This window comes from Manacus vitellinus, unplaced genomic scaffold, assembly GCF_001715985.3.
Source record: "Manacus vitellinus isolate BGI_N305 unplaced genomic scaffold, ASM171598v3 scaffold_10_pilon, whole genome shotgun sequence".
NCBI lineage: Eukaryota > Metazoa > Chordata > Aves > Passeriformes > Pipridae > Manacus > Manacus vitellinus.
The window spans coordinates 10020713-10040047 of NW_021938838.1; the positions used below are offsets into that span (position 1 = coordinate 10020713).

Below are 19335 nucleotides of genomic sequence, written 5' to 3' on the forward strand. Positions count from 1 at the left end.
ATATTAAAAACCTTTCTTCATCCTCATTTGTATTTTTGAGATGGTGTAATAACTGTTCCTAAAACTCTTCTTCTTTTTGTTGCTGCAATTCTCTTTCAGGTTGCTTCTGTTAAGAGAAGAGCAAGACTTCACTTTCTGTTTCTAACTTCACAAGACAACTGAAAGACCACTAGTGCATCAGGGTAAGGCTCAGTACATCAGAAGTTCAACAGGGGCTCTTGTAGCCCACATTTTCTTCCTGGTCCAATTTAATTTTACTAATATGAGCACAGCATCAGAAGCTGGTTAAAGGGAAGGTATAACAGACTTAAGTCTGTACAAAGACACAGAGACACAGTAATCTTCACCTTGCTCCGCTCTTGAAAGTGGTCCTGTTGGTCAGCTTTCATAAACTGTGTTCCTTTTTTTCCACATTCCTTTTGGGAGAGATCCCAGAAGAGATTTAAAGGGGTGGAGCTGACTGCTAACTGCAGGGTATGAACTCTGCATAAACATGTCATTTCTATGTAAACAGCATCACTTTCTGTTAACATCACAACATTCAGGTTTAGAACAGGCAGGGCAAAGACAAATGGGTATCAGTGCAATTGTTAAAGATACTAAAACTACTCTGAAAGAGTAGTCATGGTCAAGAGAATTTCCAACTCAACAGCCAACATATCACAGATCTTTTAAAGCATTCAAAATATCTTCTACTGATGAGAGCTGTGAATTTATATTTTCTCTTCTAACTACTCCAGCATAGTATTTCTCAGCTTGAATGAGCAGGCAAATGGATTTTCTTGGATTTCACCCTGCAGGCACTAAGATTTACCCACACATACAAAGCTTCTTAGCTGCCCAAAATTTCAAAAGGCTTCTCAGTATCCCTAAGTCATTCACGTAATGCACAGTTTTGCCCATAACACCCTTACCGATTCCTCCTGTTTGGCATTCAATCTTTCCTTCCAGCATCCCGAGCACTTCCAAAGGTGGGAGCGGCATTCCCGGGCAGCCCCACGGTGCCACTGATGCCACCTGGTGGCAGCGCTGGGGCAGCGCACCGAGCCCGCTGCTCCCACACACAGGGCTCTGAACGGACAGCATTGTTCCCTTCTGGGAAAAGGATTTAAAAAAAAGTACTAACAGCCCATTTAAAAGTAAGTACTGCCACTGCTTTAATAAGCAATTCAAATGAAAGAGAAGATTTGGGGGTTTTTCATAGAAAATATTACTACAAACCTGTAATAGCAGCAGTTTTTAATTTACTAAAACCTGCAGTCTATTAGCAACAGAACATACACAAAAATATCTTTGTTTATACAAATAAAATTAGATTTTGAATATTCACAAGGTAACATGACAGAGCAACATCTTTCTTCACACTGATATTCATTAGTCAGATCAGTTGTGATAGAAAGGCTTTTTACAACACTCAGTCAAGCACCATGGCTGACAGTGCATTAAGATCTCTCATGAATGGATGAGCCGACAGTATCTGATCAATCTTCTGTCTTTGATCATAATCAGGAAAGATTTTTATCAGGGCTTCTCTGAGCTGTACTGTTTCTGAGGCAGATCTCTGTGGTGGATGAGTCTCTATGTTTTCTTCCAGTGGAAGCCACGGTGATGAACGGCCATCGTGTGCTCTGCCTTCGGGCTGTCGACTGCTGCTGGGTGCTTTGGGGATGAAGAAAGGTGGCTCAGAAGAATATTGTCCACTGCTCTGAAAAGTCTTTTGTGCTGAACAAAAATCCCTGTGGAACAAAATAAAAATTTTTATTAAATTAAGCTAAAGGAGATGGTGGCTGTAGCCTCTGTACAAGAGAGAAATGTGTCTAACTTACACTTCACTGCTGCTCAGCTAGTTCCTGACTGGAATCAAATGACAAGCATTCTTTCAAAGTGAAACAAAACAGAAGGTTTAGCAGTTCTCAGTTTGAATCTGGCACAACTAAGAACATTGATATCACCTCAATGTGCTATGAGTACTTTATTTGACAGGATACAGCAACAGTCAAAGCTTATTTATGAAGGTAGGGATAAAAAGATACACTGAACACATATATACTCATTCAGAACATTTGAAAATACTGACAGACCAGAGGGGTTTCCAGATGCTCCATGAGACTATTCCTCACCTATTTTTGCTCTTGACTGTGAGCTGTGCTCACATTTAGGTCATTCCCTTGTATAACATCCTTGATGGGGCAATGAAGTATTTTTACCAGTGTCAGGATCTGAACACTCTTCCTTATTGAGATTTCATTTCAGACTTTGAAAAGTTATTGCTACTCTACAAACTGCCAGCACTACAAAATTTAAGGCCCAGTCTACTTCAGATGCCACCAGATAACACAGAAATGTGAACTGGAACTCATGTTACAGTCTAGTTTCCTACCACCAAGGGAAAGAGTATGTAAATTACAGAGCTCTATTTTAAAAGCATTTGGGTTATGACACCTCCCATTACTCATGTGGAAAGGCTCTCTAATTGCTCAAGATTCTTCTAGTTTCTGATCTTATTCCTGGTGCCATTTATGCTTTCTGTATCATTTAACTCATGTAGAAAAGTCTCAGAGAAGGAACAAAATTAACTCTTTACACTGGCAGCTTTTCTGTCTCATCTGTCCCCCCGCTCCACGCCAAACAACCCCAACAGAAACCAAATAAACCCCAATGCCAGTTCCAAGTATACAAATAAGAAACCAAGCTCTTAACAGGCCTTCACAAAGAAGCCTCTCTGCAATCCTGCAGTGATCACACTTACCTCTCAGAACACAGTTTGAATTTTATTTTTCCTCAGACACAGGCAGGTAAAAGAGTCCAAATAACATCTCATAAGGGTTTTGTGATAGAGCTGAAATATTTTCTTTGCATTTCCTACTGGAGTTCTAGAACTGAACTTGCTTTTTTAATGTCAGCACACTTATTTTCATATCAGCCTGTGACCTATTGGTATGTATATGTTTCACTTTTCTCAAATGTTTCTAATAGATGAGATTCCTCCTCATTCTATGTATTCACGTATTAAATACAGCTTAAGAATTGGCCTTTTCTATTGCCAATTTTTAATTACCTCACTTGTTTTTAAAAGCTCTCTCAATACTCCTCAGAATTATTAGCATTTGTAATTCATAAGCTGGTGAAAGAAGAGCAGATTATTGTGCAAAACAGCAAACTAATCTTCAAGTCTTGGTAGTTAATGCAAAGCAATTTCATATTTTGAATATATGCACATTTAAAAAGTATGTTAATCTTACAGGAACAATATATATTCATTAATATTTATAATTATTACTCAAATATAAAAGCATTTAAAAACAACGCCTCAGAAGTTGTTTTAACAGCAATACTGTACCCTCAACCACCAGGTGAAATACCTCTCCAGTGACAAAAAAACCTGAGTGCAGAGTGTTTGTAGCATCTACTGCCCCACTGTGAGTAAGTGACCACCAAGGTGTTTGAGATAACATCAGTGTCATTAGCAGGATGTCTGACTACCACATACCCAAACCACTGGCACCTCAGTGTGCTGTTAACACACCTTTGAAAGCCACCACAATCAAATCTCAAAGGAAGTTCTTGTCTTACTTATCTTAGTTCTGAGAGACATCTTGATTAGACACAAATGTCACCACCAGTTTCTGAACAGGAAAAATATGGGTTTTGTTAAGCTACTATATATTATACAGGGCTCTTGCTTCATTTTACTGTGCTTTTACAGTGTTTGAGTGAATCAAGTAAACAGTTTATTTCAAATGTGAACTCAAAACTGTCTCAAAAGTGAAAACAGTGCTTATACCTAGAACAGCCTTCACTTCGAAGGAAGTCATCTAATCTGGGTCCATTTCTTCCCAAAGGATCATCAGGAACCATAAATATGTCACCAGCAAAAGTGTACTGGAGCAACCTGCAAGAGAGTTCTTTCGATATTATTAAATAACAAGGGACTACACCCTTGTCCTTCACCTTTGTAGCACAGGACAAACTTAGAGTAGGTGCTATACACGACATCAGGAATCACTGAAGTTTAATTAGTAAACCCACTTGAGATACAACCAGCATTCACTGTCAAAATAATCCAATAGGAACTGAAAACTCTTCCCATTACACTGCAGAACACAGAGTTTCTCTTTCTTTTCCTTTTTTTTTTTTTTGACAGCAACTGTTTTATGACTGCAAATTTTTGTAGCAAGATCAGGATAGACTTTTCCAGGTGATTAAAGAAGACTTTCTGGTTGTTCTAACTCCCCTTCCTCATAAGGATCTTCAGTCATGTAGCTAAAATGCCCACGTTACCAGAAAGCCACAAAACTAGCAAATATAGCATTAGCTGTTTACAGTTAAGACATGAAGCTATTTTTTCTGGAATCATTTTGGGATAGGGGGAAATTGAAGAAAAACCAGTTAAACTAAAATTTGTCTGCAGGGAGAGAATTTGGTGCAGCGGAATTTCCCCAGAAGTAAAACTAAGAGCAGATGTTAACACGAGCTCTTAGAAAACCACAGACTCGAGATGACGTGCCAAGTATTCTTGCTACAGTTCTGTAGAACAGAACCTGACTTGGGCAGAATTCACTCAAGAAACAGTGCAAACACCTACATGATTAGCAATATCAACTCCATGTTCTCCCAGCTTTATTGTGAGAAGCCAGGGCAATTTGTAATCACTTATTTCATTAGACCTGGTCACTGTAGCAGATGTACCCTCAGAAGATGTCAGTGGGAAATTTCAGTGACAGATCATTATACCTTAACAGTAAAGTGATCTGATTCAACTGAAAGGGAAAAAAACAAAACCCACCCAAACCCAACAACAGGGATATTTGATAGCTAAGTGAACTCAGTCCAAGGGACACCCAACATTTGCAGGGAAATGGCTACACGGATATGCTGCAAGTGCTCATTTTGTTTAGCCACCAATCTGTCGTACTTGAGTAAAAAGTGATTGATTCTGAAACCTCAGAAGTGTGTGCACCAGCTACTGTGTCTTCTTGAAAAAAATGAACTTTTAAACAAGAAAGGCTGTTAAAGTGGACTGCAAAGTGTGTGCTCTAACAGGATCCAACATTGAGCTTCACAGGTGCTATAGCTGTGCTGTTACACCAAACTCCTATTTATGTGAGCAATTAACAGACATACATTAGAAAATATATGAATAATAGGGACATTAGACTACTCAACACGTGAGTATAAGGCCATGAATCAACACAATGAAACACAGATAGTACTTCCTCCAGATCTAGCAGAATTCCCTGATAGATTAATTAAAAATAAAAAAACCCAAACCAACATGAAGGCAGAGTGCCTACAACTGGAAAGATAGATAGCCTTTTAAGACTTCATAAAAATTCAGTGATTACCTTTTTTGAATAATTTCTCTCCAGGCAAATGATTCTGTCACAAATTCTCTGAAGTTATCATTAGTCACAATAATACCTCCAGTTTTATCAGCAAGGTGTAATAAAAACCTGTAAAAATCATTTCAAAGATCATTAAGATTGCTTTGCTGAAAATGATCCAAAGATCTAGAAAACTAAACACTTCATCATCCAAAAGCAATCTGTTTGCATGAAAACAAGCACTTTGATTACCAGGAAATGACTCTGTTTTGACCCACCTTAACCAATGTTTTGAGTAGCATGCATTTATTTAGTGCAGCAGAGTCTTTATGGGAAGTTTTCTTGCCATAAAACAAACCACACAAGCAAAACCCCCCCAAGCCTCATGATCTAAATATTTGAAGAGGTAAATGGCTTGCTTTATGGAACAGTACAATATTTTACACATTCCAACACAAACTCATTGCCTTGTCCTTTTTTGCTTAGCATTAATACCTATGTTCTGCAAGACAGTACTATGCATATTACTCGTTCTGTCAACACTTGTTAACAAGTTGTTGTTAAATAAATTTTGACAAAAATTTATTAAAACCCCCCATATCTGCTTTCGTTTTAACCTCTCTGAAAACAAGCTTTTTGCCATTTGAAACTGTTTTAGCAATGAGATAATAGATGGTGTCCTTTTAAGGAAAGTGTACGCTTGTAACAAAAGTGCAAATATGTTATCATAACACTTATTTCCACAGTAATCTCAACTGTAAATACTGCACCCATAGCATTATATTTGAAAGGCTGGGTGTACATAAAACATTATTGTGCAAACAACTCCAACTTGGCTGCCTGGCACTTTTTTTTTTTTTTGCTACGAGGTTAATAGTGAAGAAATCAGAGTCACTATATTTTAGCAAGGGAGATAAATTAAGTACACTCTATATACTTTTGCATATCAGAGTTTTGAAATCAGGTACTGGATTGTGCAATCTAACAAAAATAGACATGCTCATGACACAAGAACCTGACAATTTTGTAGTCAGAAAAATAAAGTAGGAGTGGTTATTAGTAGGAAGGAAGAAACCAAAATCCAGCAAACTGAAGTGATCTGCAAAACACAATTTCAAAGCTGCAAGCTGTGTATCCATGGAGAATTAGGAAAACTGGTTGTGGAAAAAAGACAACCCAAATAACTGAAGCAGCATGTGCTTTTAACTGTGTCTCAAGACTGGGAAAATCTGGCAAAAGGAAGCACCAGGAAACTCCCACAACACCAACTCCTAAAGCTCTACTGTTTTGTCCACTGAAAGATGAGCCCCACATTTTGAAGCTGATCTCTGGTGCTCAAATTAACTTGGAAATTTACTGTTACAAATACACTGCTCCAAATACACAGCAATGTCTTTATGCCACCATGGCATCAAGAAAAAAATGGAGCTAAATTGTACCTGATCAGTCACTGATTTATGCCCCAACATAAAAGGCAATTTAGGGATAGACTGATGATCAGGAAAGCATAAAACCACTACTGGAGGATCAATTTCCTCCTCAATACAAATGATGACATTTGAAATGGCCTTTTTTTTTTAAATTGCCATGAAAACTTGCCATTTCCCATGACTTTCTGAATACACGGGAATGTTTCTTACAACAGCAAAATAATGCAACAGATGTAGAGTTCAATCTTAAGTTGGATCATAGCTCTGTCTAGAGAGGTTGCAGAACTTGCTAATAGAACCACTCATGAAGCATTAAGGTTTTACAACCATTAGTCAGATGTTTAAAAAGATTTTAAAACGATGTATATTCTGTACCTGTCGTCATGAGCAGCAATTCTTGCTCCTAAAACCATCCTTGCAGGGGTTAAAGACAATATTCCAACATCCTGGAGCTGTGTTAAGAAACCCTGCTCTGTTAAAACATGATTTGACAATTAGTCTGACATAAAATTAGCAGAGAAGACGGGCTATTTTTGTAGCAAATTATCTATAGAAATTACACTGATAACGGAAGAACTGCTAATACTATAAAAATGGGGAGGAAGAGGTCACAACAAGAAATTAAAGAGCAAACAAAAACCAAAGCAAAAAGGCCTCCATTTAAGGTACCCCAGTTTGCCTAAACAGCATTTCAGTGTCACACTGCATATGGAAACCCAGTCACACGTGCTGAGCAGCCAGACTGCTCCTGCCTAACGTTTCATGAAGTATCCCTTCTCCATTCATTCTTCACAGAAGTATCCCAAGAAATAGTTACAATCTGTTTTAATTAAGAAACATTAGGAAATTTCCCTCACCTGTAATGTAAGGGTCACGTCTTGTTCTCCACTGTGGAACAAACACAGTTATATTTCTGTGGCCACGCTTCCAAAAGTAGTCAACAGCTATTGCAATTCCCCGACAGGAGAAGAATTTCCTTAGACCATGACTGGGGGTGAAAGAGAGACAAGGGAGATTAAATTCACAAAGGTTTTACTACTCTGAATACAAAGAAAATGGAACAAAGCCTTGCAAAGTGAAGGAAAAAGTTACACAAACAGTCTCAGCAAAAGAAAAGGCAGATGGATGTTATAGATGAGGAATCTTACAAATGGAAAGAGATCCTCAGCAAGGGAACAGATACATCACTTGGCAACTTCATAGATCAGTCTCCTTTTAGTTTCTTGGGCACAACAATATTGGGATAATCAGAAGTGGGTTTAACTTTAAAAAAAGAGGCCAATAGTGATGGTTTCTGACATCTACTGACTATGTGTGTATATATATTATTTTATATATATAATCCAATATTGTGGTAGTTCCAAATATAGTCCTGCTACAAAATAGAAGGCCTTTGGTTTACCAAAGGTTGACCAAGGATTACACATGGGAAGTTCTTTGACAATTCAAGATATTAAGGTCTCTTCTCCCTTCCTTTCCACAGTCTGAGCTATTGTTCTGAAGCAAAACAATGAAATTTCTTTGAAGAAAAATTTTCAAAACACTTAATTTTTGTGTTAATCTTTTTCCTCCATTTAAAAACATAAGATGCTCATTATCTGTTTTTGCAACTCAATTAAGTGACTTTCCAGAAAATCAGCAATTGCAAAGATTTGAGTTGATGACCTTGCAAAATCCCTCCCAATTGGAATTCTCACTGATCCTTTATGCCTATTTATACACAGCACAAACGTCTCCTTTAGCAATTAACTGTCTAATGAGACTCTGGAAACTGAGTTTCTGTGGAATAATAGAAAAGATTCTTAAAATAAAGCACAGAAGATAGAATCAAAACCACCTTCCGAGTAAATTCCTACCAAACACTGTTAGCACTTTACATAAAGGTTAAATCCAGTTTTCATTCAGAAACTTTTCCCTGCACATTTTCATAGATTAGAGGCCACACTTAGACAAAACAAAGATATGCTTTACTAGAAAAGACACACTGATTGAGCACTGAAGGCATGAGCAGACAAATCATTTCTTGCAAAATAGTGCCCAGTCTATGTTTTGAGTTAGATCTTAAGTCACTGCGGAAGTTTTTGGTACAATAAGTGAGCGAGTGGTCTGTGTATTTGAAACTGCTCTCCCAGTTAATATGTAATTGCATATTATAAACCTAATAGTAAGCCCTGTTAGTTCTGAATGGAATCTTATCTTTAAACTCTAGTTTATCCTACCAAGACATCTTCCCAACAAAATAGTCTTTAAAAGATTTCCACGGAAATATTTTACAGTGAAACTCAGCCTTTAGTAGCATTCATTTATCCTTTTCCAAGTCTGTAAATTCCTTTTAAAATAAATTTATCAAAATTTAAACCTGTTAAGGTTCTCTGAATTCGGAGAAGAATTCTTTACGTAGAAAGGCAGAAAAATGAGTAAGCTACTTCTGAAACATAAAAGAAAAAAGATCTGACTTACAGAGTTTCCAGAAGAAAAAAAATACTATGCCATGTTTGCCCTAATAAAATTAGTCATTCTTGATGTCAAGTACAGTCAAATAAAGGAATACAATTATCACAAGCAGCACAAAGTAGCAAAGTTGCCTTCTGGGACATGGAAGGTTTTGCCTTTGGTTTTGTAACTAAAGTACTGTTACACATGAGTAGTTTGGCTGCTGAAGAAACTCCATCAAAGGTATTGGCAAAAGCAGGGTTTAATGTGAATTTGTCAAAATACAACTCTATGGAATTTGGTGCTAATGTTCACTCTTGTGAACTTGTGAACAGTAAGTTTATTACTTACTACACAAATTAAAGCAAACAAAGGAAGATCAAATTAGAAGCAATTCGGAATGATTTACACCAAAGCTGGAATGCAAAGATAAGGGTGCAAAAGGGTTTAGCAGTACTTAATCATTGAGTACTTGAACATTTGCAAAGCGATTCCACAGGGTTCTCTACAGTCATAACAGTGACCTAACTAGAGATTTGAGAGGTAACATACCATCACCAATGCACATGCACACAGGTAAAGCAATGCGTACCCCTACTTCTCTGTGCGTAAAACACCCATGAAAAATTCACCTCAGGTTCAGTGAAATGTTCACATCAAATCTCTTTGTATTTTCCAAAGGCAAGGGTTGCACCTCAGGAAGTGTGGAGAGGTTGTGTGGGAGCCTCGCTGTCAGTGTCAGTCCTCTGAGTATCACAGATTTGTGATCTCTGAGCTGTGTCCAACTCACAGGGAGAGCTCAAAGGGCCTCACTCAGGCTCTTTGCAGGGCCACAAGATGACTGACTTTGGTCATCAGTGAGTTTGCATCCTGGCCACAACCCAACTCGTAACCACTGGGCTTTCCTCCCAAAGCGCAGTAACAATGTGCCAAAATTCAGGGAAATGGCTTACCAAGGCTTCCAAGGATAATTGCTTATCCTTTGTTCCCCACCTAGGCTGGGCAGCTGCTGTTTCTGATTGTTCCCACCTCTACCATGGAAGAGCTCCAGGTAGGATCAGGGAGTGCCTCATGGCCCAACTGACAGAGTCGGGGACACTTCACTGCTCAGGCAGTTTGGTCAAGGCTTATCAAGAGCTTTTGTGACTGCAGAACAGACCCAAGAACGAGGGGGAGCAGGGCAGGGGATGCACCACCCCAAATACATATCCTTTACAAACTGTTCTAGAAGATATAATTCCATCCAGTTATTCTTTTGTTCTGAGTTTCTTCCACAATTTAATAAAATTTAATTTATAATTACTCGACAACTATCTGGATATTTCAGTCTGCTTCCAAAGACCTGTTTTCAGCATACAAAAAGAGGTAATTTTTAGCAGCTAGGGTAAACTCTGGGCTTTCTTTCATTCCACAAGCACACTGAAAGTACAGCTAACAACACTGCAAAGTCCTGCACATGCCAAAAGAAAAAATTCTACAGCTTCTTGTAGTTTTCCAGACTTAGGACACGGGGCAAGCACTGAATCAGAAACCCATATAGCATTAGTCTAAGCATGCAGGTAATGCATTAATACCCACACCCATAAAAAACCCAACCCAGACCAAAACCCCATGGTACTCAGGGGTCAAAAGAACCCCAAACCAGCATAGGCATAGAAGCAGTTGTCAGTAATTTCAAGGTACTGAGAAGTAAAACCAAAAAAAAAATCAAAGCAAAATTGCAAACAATGCTTCACTTTCTAAGATGCAAGAAAATAATGAGGCTTTATTCAGCCAGAAGGAAGCTGCAGAATACCTACATAATAAAACCAACAGGCCCCCATGCATTGATTATTTAGTAGGACATTTAAATATCTCAATGGTTCTGCTCTTTTGAGGCAGCTCTGTCCCTTAAGTTCCATAAGGAGTTTTCACTTGGTTGAGCAGCAGGTGTTATATAACCTCTTTTTGGGGACTATATGTCAACAGCACCCAGGTATTCTGCCCTACTTTAACATGGGGTATGTGCACCCCAGCGGGTGTGCAAGGCAATCCACTTGATGGATGAAGGAAACACTAGAACTCCAGTAGTGCACACATATAATTGGTAAATACACATATATTGGGATGCATACTCAAAGAATTCTCTATTCATGGGGTGCTCAATCCAAAAAAGTTAGGACACCACTGCCTACAGTAGTCTCACAGCCAGAAATAAGCAGATGTTTATTCACCATCTTTTAATTAATTGGTTTCAGATGTATATAGCTGTTAAAAAAAACAGACACAAACCCCCATGAAATGATCATGAAATACACAGACAAAAAAAGTATTTTCATATTAAAAAAAAAAAAGACCAAGAGGATGCAAGAGGATGCAGTACATTTGTTATTTCCCACATGACCCCCACAATTTGCATCTTTCTTCCACTAATACGTATTTTTAAAAGTTCAAGGTCGTTTATGACTCAGTTGCAACTTGCACTTTTGCATCACCATTTCGAAACAACAGAGTCTGAACAACGAGGAAATGTTTACTTTAAGAACTATTCGCTGTAGCAAAACACTGTACTTGAATTAAAGCAGTGTCAAGAGTTATGGATAACATTAGGCATTCCCTTTAAATTTAGCAAGGCTATAAAATGACAGAAAGCCTTAATTCTCCAGTGACTGACGAGAGAAGTTTTATTGCTGCCAGTCATGAGGGGGCTCTGGGCTCTGAACGTGGTGAAACCCAGTCATGATCAGCACCTTCTTCAGTGAAGATGGCTACTCTCAATCTCAATTTTTTATTATGAAGATTTACCATTACTAGTAGTTGACAAATCCTGCAGTGTACAGGACTGTTGCTCACCAAAAAACATAGCCAGCAAAAACTTTACACTTGCCACTGCAACCTCTTAGCCCCCATATCATTTGAAAGTTCACTGAACTGTTAGTAAAGAGATAACTGAAAATAACAATACTCACGAAATTGCAACATTGCTTCCATCAATAATTATGTGTTTTAAATATGGTTTCCCAGGTTCATTTTTCAACTCCAGTCTGTATGGCTTCTTCAGAGAGTCCAAAAACCTTTGAACTCCAGTAACTGAAGGATCAGAATGATGTCTGTGTGGTCCCACCGCCTCTCTATCAGGATTTGAAGGATGTATTTGTGAAGACAAGAAGTGGTCTGGGACTGAATTTTCACAATTTGAGGTTTGGGAAAAGTGTTGGTAGACAGATTTTGCTTGAGCAGAGCTGCAGTGTCCCAGTCTGTCTTCAGAAACAGGATGACTGTTCTGTACAGTTGAGGGCCCTGCAGATTTTTGCTGAACTGCAGTTTTACTCTTAGTTGGGACACGCTGCACATCTGAGCTCCCCCTGGCTACAAAGTCAATGTCTTTTAGAGCTCCAGCTTGTACAGTGCTGAAAGTTACCCTGCCATCACTTTCTATATGGTTTGACCTTGAACTGTGACTCTTCCCAGGGCAGTGAATGTCTCTCTCTTTATAGCATACAGCTGAATTTCTGCTGGAAGGGGAAGCAGGTTTACATACCACTGCATGCGTTTTATCTTCTGCATCAACTTGCACATCTGGGACATCTCTTACTTTGTGATATTCATTTTTTGTCTCCTTTGAAATATGACTGGATTTAAGTGGACTTTGCCTAGAAATACATTTGTTTTCTACCTTTTGTGAATTACTTACATTATTTTCTAAAGGAGGATTGACAGTTCTAGGCTTTTGAGATGACTGTTCACATTCTTTCTGAAATTTCAAATTTTCCTTTTCAATTTCTTCCAGCAATATTAATGGTTCCACAGATTGCCCTAGGATACCAATAACTTTTTCTACAATATCTTGTGAATACCCCATTGTTCTGAAAAAGTTCACAAGAATCTTATATTCCATTTCTTCACTGATATCATCACCTTCTTTAAGGCAGTAAGTAGGATCATCTGATTGAGGATCCCTATCTGAAAGCAGATCAATAACTGCATCACTGTCTGAACGACAACGGTGTGATGAAGACTTCACTTGCTGATCATTTTCCAAAGAGAACTGCTTTTTAGAGAGCCTTTCCTCCTCCTCAGATGATCTTCTTTTACATGACTGCCTTTCTTTAAATGCCACTGCCTCTGGCAGAGATTCATTTATGGGAACAAAACTTGTTTCAGGAGCATCAGAAAACACAGTGTCCATTTGCTTTGTAAGCTCAGTTACAGGTGTGCCAGCCTTGTTTCTTGCTTCCTCACCACCTGCCCTTCCATCTCTGTTTGTAGCAACTGCTTTGGAAGCACTGTGCTGCACAAGCCCTGCTGGGCTTTCAGAACCTGTAAGGTCTATGATATCGCCCTCCACTGCACAGAAGTCAGTTTGGGTGAGAGCCAGGAGTTCTCTTTTTAGTGCACTAGGCAAAATCAGTAAATCCATTGTATACTTATCTGCATGTGCTTCCACAAATTGCCTGAATTGCTTTTTAATCTCAGATTCATTGTCATTTAGCAAGCTTTCATTATTCTCAAAAAGCTTCACAAACTGCTGAACGTGACTTTGAGCCATAACAACAGCTTCTGCACCCCCCTTAATAACAAGCAATCCCATTTCCAGCACTGATACATCAGCACAGGTATCCTGAATAAGACTGTTGAGAAACAGGCTCTGAGCACCAACAAAGATGCAGTGCATGTCCTTTGGGTAGTACTCCTTCTCTTCTAGTTCAGGTTCACACAGTCCCTTGATATACTCCTAAAAGGAGAAAGAGAGGAGAGTGAATAGTTGTGAAAAGTCAATATATTCAGTTAGTTTTTATTAGGTCAGTAATGGACAAGTACATTAGAAAATTAAGTTACCCAGTAAACTGGGTAACAGAAATAAAATACAGTTCTCTGAAATGATTTTTAAATAGACCTCATCGAAGTCTTTCTTTTATATCCTATTGTTTATAAATAAATTTACTTGAAACTGATAGTAACAGGGTACTTAAGTTGTAGCTCAAACAGTTTAAAAGACAAGTCAAGAGACTTATTTTTCCATCCCCATTCTTTGGTCAAAGAGAACATACACTTCATGAACAAATGCCTGCCACTGGAGAATTCTACCTAGTTCATAAATCTGAACTTCTAAAACCAGTTTCTAAGGAACACTTCCCAAGGCTTATCCCAACAAGAGCTATCCTATATTTTTGTTGCTGATAAAGGACTGAGAACTCCAGGCTCCAGACAGTTCTGTGTTCCTGAAGTTCAGGTTTTGCAAAGATTAAAAAAAAAATTAAAAATCCCAGTGCTATTTCTGCCACCTAAAAGTTACTGCAGTTAAATTCACTACACTACCTTGTTTTAATGTGTTAAGAGTTCAAAACTCTGCAATACAGTGTATTATTTATTATTTCAGGTAGCATTATTTTTCCCCAAACTGTCTTTTTCTGTGCTTAAAATTCTGTAATGCAGTGAAACCAGTTTCTAAACTGCAGTCACTGTATTCACAGACTCCCAAGTGCACCACGTTTTAGTATCTACCTTTACTCTCAAAAACTAAACTTCTTTTAAATGGAACTCAAAGCCAATACAAGGTAACAAATAACATAACACCACTTCCTTGAGTTTGAGTTACATCATCACACAGGTATCAAGGCACATGAACACAAACTGCTTCTGCAGCAAAGCCACAGGATTACTTTCCGTGTCTTAGTCATCAGATGACTGCTCTTGCAGAGCAACAGGACAACAACAGAATTGGTGAAAACAATATTCAAAATCTGGGAACTTTTTTTTATTAACCAACACTGAAGGATGAATGCATTGCATGTGACTGATGAATTAAACCACAAATTGCTATCATCTAATCCTTTAAAGGGAGACAATAAAGATATGCAGTTGACTACTTTCTAGCCAGTAAGTCCACCAGACAGTGTCTGAAAACTGCTCTACACGCAAGTCAAGTCAAGTTTCTCACACCCTTTAAAGTATTAGATGCAGAAAACATTTTGAATGTTGTTAGGAAAAGCTGCAATTAGAATACTGAAGTCTTGAGCTATTTATTTCAGGCTTTAATTTCCTGAAAATAAAAGGAAGTTGTACTGCAGATGCCTGGAAAAAAAGAACAGCTACCTGTAACAGTTTCTGGAGTTTGAGCCCATGCAAATCGGTCTGGTGTAAATGTCAGTCAAATATTTATAGCATTTTCCTGACAAGTCTTATGCACTGCATAGTTAAGGGATCAAGTTTTTGAAAGCAGACTGCCAAGTCTGTGAATTAAGTCCCAAAATACATGCTCAGGATCCCCATAACGTCTAACTGCATTTAAGCAAAGAGACGGACAAACACCCACATACTGAGATTTTGGTTTTGAAAGGACCTTCAGCCCACCAAGGGCTCACACCAAGTTCTCATCACATGACTCAAACAGCTCTACTTGCCAGCTTCGCTATGAGTAATACTAATTTCAGCATTACTGCTGAGAAACTCCCCCCAAGTGTTCGTTGTACAAGACATTTAAGACTGAAGATACTTCACAGCAACCGCTGTCCTGGTCTGAGACAAACAGACCGCATTTACTGTTGAGACAAACTCTTAACTCTTTTAGTGTTCGATCTAGGAGGGCCATCTGCTCCAGCACACAGCCTGGGGAAGCAACGGGCCCTGACCACTATTAACTAAGGAAATATCAGCTCTGTTACTGAAAGCTTCGCTAACGAGCTACTAAATGCCACAGAACAGTTGAACTTTGTAAAGCAAAACATGGCAACGCCCAAACAACTCCGAGGGATTTCTTGACTTTGGGAGGGAGGAAGAAGGAAAGCGAAACGTCCCAAGTGTGGCTTTCCAACAAAGCCCGGCCCGTTCTCCCCGCCGTGACCGGTCCCCAGCGGGCAGGAGCGCCTCACACCAGGGTTGTTTGGGGGGGGAAAACCCCCCCCCTCCCTGCCCTCCCAGCCAGAGTTCGCTTTACCTCCGAGCTTGTTCAACACGGCCCGGAGAACTCCCTGGCGGTCACACCCCACCTCCATGCACCATTTCCCTCCTGGGCCCCGTTGCCCCCACGCTTTCCCTCCGCCGCGGGCCCGAACCGCCCAGGGTCCTCCAGCCCCCGCCGCGCCGCCCCGGCCCGTATCCTTGGCGCTTGCTCACGGCTTCCCTCCGCCCGCCAGGCTGCACGCCAGATCCGGCGGCGGCGGCGGCGAAACAGCGCTGGGTCCGCCAGTCCCTGCGCGCCAGCACCGCCAGCTGCACTCGAACAAGTCCTCGAGCGGCCCGCTGCACTCCACGGAGCCGCTTCTCGTCGCACCGGAACTCGTCACAGCCTGGCGCCGGCGGCCGGCCGCCGGTGCCCCGGCCGCGCCGCCATCACGCGGGGGCCGCTCGCGATGCATCGCGCGGGAAAAAACAACGACGCCGGGAGACAACGACGCCGGAAACCAGCAACACCGGTAACATGAACCCAAAAACGACCCCGGAATCACCGCCGCCGCTCCGCCTCCGGCCCGCCGCGTCATCGCCCCCGCGCCTGGGTCGCGCAGGGACCGACCCCTCGCCGGCGCCGCCACTCTTAGGCAAGGGCGGTGGAAGACATGGCCCGCCCCCTTCGGGATCGCCCCCCACGCGCCTGACATGTCCCACCCAGGATCGCCCCCGCCCACGGCGGGCCGCCCGCCCCTTCAAGGTCGCCCGCCCAAAGGTCCGTGCATTGGCCCGCCCACGGCGGTCAGGCCCCGCCCCGTCCGCTTCGGCCGCCCTCAGTCCCCCGCGGCCGCAATGTGGGGGCCTCCCGCCCTCGCCTCAGAGTCCCAGGGTGGGTCAGGCCGGGAGAGGCCACAGCGGTCACCTGGTCCCGCCTCCCTGCTCGAGCGCGGTCATCCCAGAGCACTTGGCTCAGGGTTGTGTCCAGAATGCTTGGAATGTCTCCAGTGCTGGAGACTTCACATCTCTGCGGGCAATCTGTTCCAGTGCACGGTCACTGCACAATAAAGAAGTTATTCCTCGCGTTCGGGTGGAACTTGCTGTGCATCAGTTTCTGCCTCATCGAGCAGAGCCTGGCTCCATCTTGGCACTCCCCGTTTAGATATTGAAACGCACCGATGAGGTCCCCTCTCAGTCGCCTCTTATCGAGGCTGAACACCCTCACCTCCCTCAGCCTTTTCTCGTCAGAGAGATGCTCCAGTCCCCTAAACATTTTCGTAGTCCTCCACCGGGCTCGCTCCAGGAGCTCCATGTCCGGTGCTGTGGAGCCCAGAACTGGACTCAGCGTTCCAGACGCGGCCTCACCCCGCCGCCTCCCGGCTGTTCTCTCCCGGCTCCCCCCATCCCTATCTCCTGAGGCGGGCGGGTCCCCCCGGCCCTTATCGCCGGCACAGCCCTCACGGAGCGGCACAGGGACCTCCCCGTGTCAGTCTGCGCAACCCGGGCCCTTGCTTTGAACACCCTCCTGGCCCAGTTCTGGGATTGTCTTCTTGGGTTTAATTTAAAAACAAGGGCAAGTTTAATCCCTGCCTGGTGGCAGGGGGCAGCAGTGTAGCCCCCAGCCCCAAATCGTTACTTCTGATAGCTTGGAAAACAAAGAGGACACATTTTAATTAAAAAAAAAAAAAGTCACAACTTCTCCCCCAAAAAACTCTTAAAACGAGATGTGAAGGATAACATTAGTTCTTAAAAAGTATCTCTGGGGCTGCTGTAGACTTTTGAGTGCCTGGGATTGACAATACAGACGAGCTGTTGTACGAAGGAGTAAATGTCTCAGCTCCTTTCATCTCCTCTCAGACACAGGTAAATATCTTCCTAGTTCCCTCCAGACTACTGGAGTCCCACTTGGTTTGTCCACCTCTTTAGCATCCCTGTGAAGTTAGATTGTAGTAGCTGTTCATTAAATATAGCCTCTGAAGGGAGGACAAATATTTTATCATCGTGTATTTAAATGTACATGTTTTGTTTTCATCTACTTGCGTGTTACACCAGCAAAGGATTAATACAAAAATACAACATATCATTTTTATAAAGGCACTTGTATCCCTGATTAGAACTGTTTAACTAAATGAGAGTTTGCAGCTCTTAGCACATCAGAAAATCACACTAAATGCTTACGTTCAGGTATTGCTATCTATATTTTCCTATCTGAATTTGAAGTGTTACATCTTTGAGTCAAATAAAGTATTTGCCTGTGGCGTGGTAAAATGGAAGAAGTTACATCTGTGAACATTTGCTGCATTTACACACACACACTCATTCTACATAGCACAGGGTTTTGACAGACAGTGTCATATTCCAGAAAGATGCTTCCCTGAAGTTACTTTCCTGAAGATTTTTTTTTTTTTTTTTTTTTTTTTTTTATTTATTTATTTATTTTTATTTTTATTTTTGTTTGTTTTTGTTTTGTTTTGTTTTTCTTGGGGGTTGTTTTTTTGTTTGGTTTGATTTTTGTTTTTGGTTTTTGGTTTGGTTTGGTTTTGTGTGGTTTTGTTTGGGTTATTTTGTTTAGAGATTTACATTTTGTGTTCCCATCAAATTATCCTACAAAGTTCACATAATAAGAATGTAATCTAACATTTAGCGAGGCAATTCCTGAGGTGATTGGTGCCATCCAGTGTTAAAATGTAGCCACTGCAGCCAGCGTTGCTTTTAGTTATTGCTTACAAATGAAATTGTAAGCAAGGAACTTTATGATAAATATGAAATTACCAGCATTTTGAGACACAAAGTATCATTAAAAGCTGAAAGAAAATTCTTTTTACCACGTTAACACAGCCTTTTGGAATATCTCAGCTAAAGGAAGGCTTACTGATTTAGAGTGGGTGATGCTTGTTGCTGTGGATATTTTCTTGCCATACTGTGTGTTATAAAACATGGTCTCACTGCTGAATTTATTGTAATCTGTATAATTCTCTATATATTCTTGATCAATCTGTATTCAAATGTCATTTACAGCGTTATAATGGTCTGAGTGAGTGTGAGCAGTTCTCATTCTGTGACCCACTCTGCTGGGTAGGACATGACATTGTAACAGTCAAGACAAACTAAAGCCCTTCTGAAGTGGAAGAGAAAATGCTATTGGAAAAGTTTACTAATGATTACAAACACGGGTCATTTATTAAAACAAATTGGAACTTTCTTCCTGCATTACTGAGACTCAGACTAGAAAAAATATTTACAGAATAGTAATTTTTTTTACTTTTTACTTTTTTTTAGTGGTG

The 19335-nt window shown here is 40.7% G+C and overlaps 1 protein-coding gene across 2 annotated transcripts; it reads right to left on the reverse strand.

Moving 5' to 3' along the window:
- Positions 1-1132: 1132 nt before the first annotated feature.
- Positions 1133-17378, reverse strand: N4BP1 (NEDD4 binding protein 1). Of its 2 annotated transcripts, XM_018084811.1 has the most exons (7): positions 17277-17378; positions 12136-13901; positions 7612-7742; positions 7130-7226; positions 5346-5453; positions 3785-3892; positions 1133-1736 (listed from the first exon to the last, which is right to left on the reverse strand). In XM_018084811.1, the coding sequence occupies exons 1-7, from the start codon at positions 17361-17363 to the stop codon at positions 1415-1417; spliced, it is 2619 nt and encodes an 872-aa protein (XP_017940300.1). In that variant the 5' UTR covers positions 17364-17378; the 3' UTR covers positions 1133-1414. The 2 variants fall into 2 exon arrangements, with proteins under 2 accessions (XP_017940300.1, XP_017940308.1); XM_018084819.1 differs by lacking the exon at positions 3785-3892.
- Positions 17379-19335: the final 1957 nt, after the last annotated feature.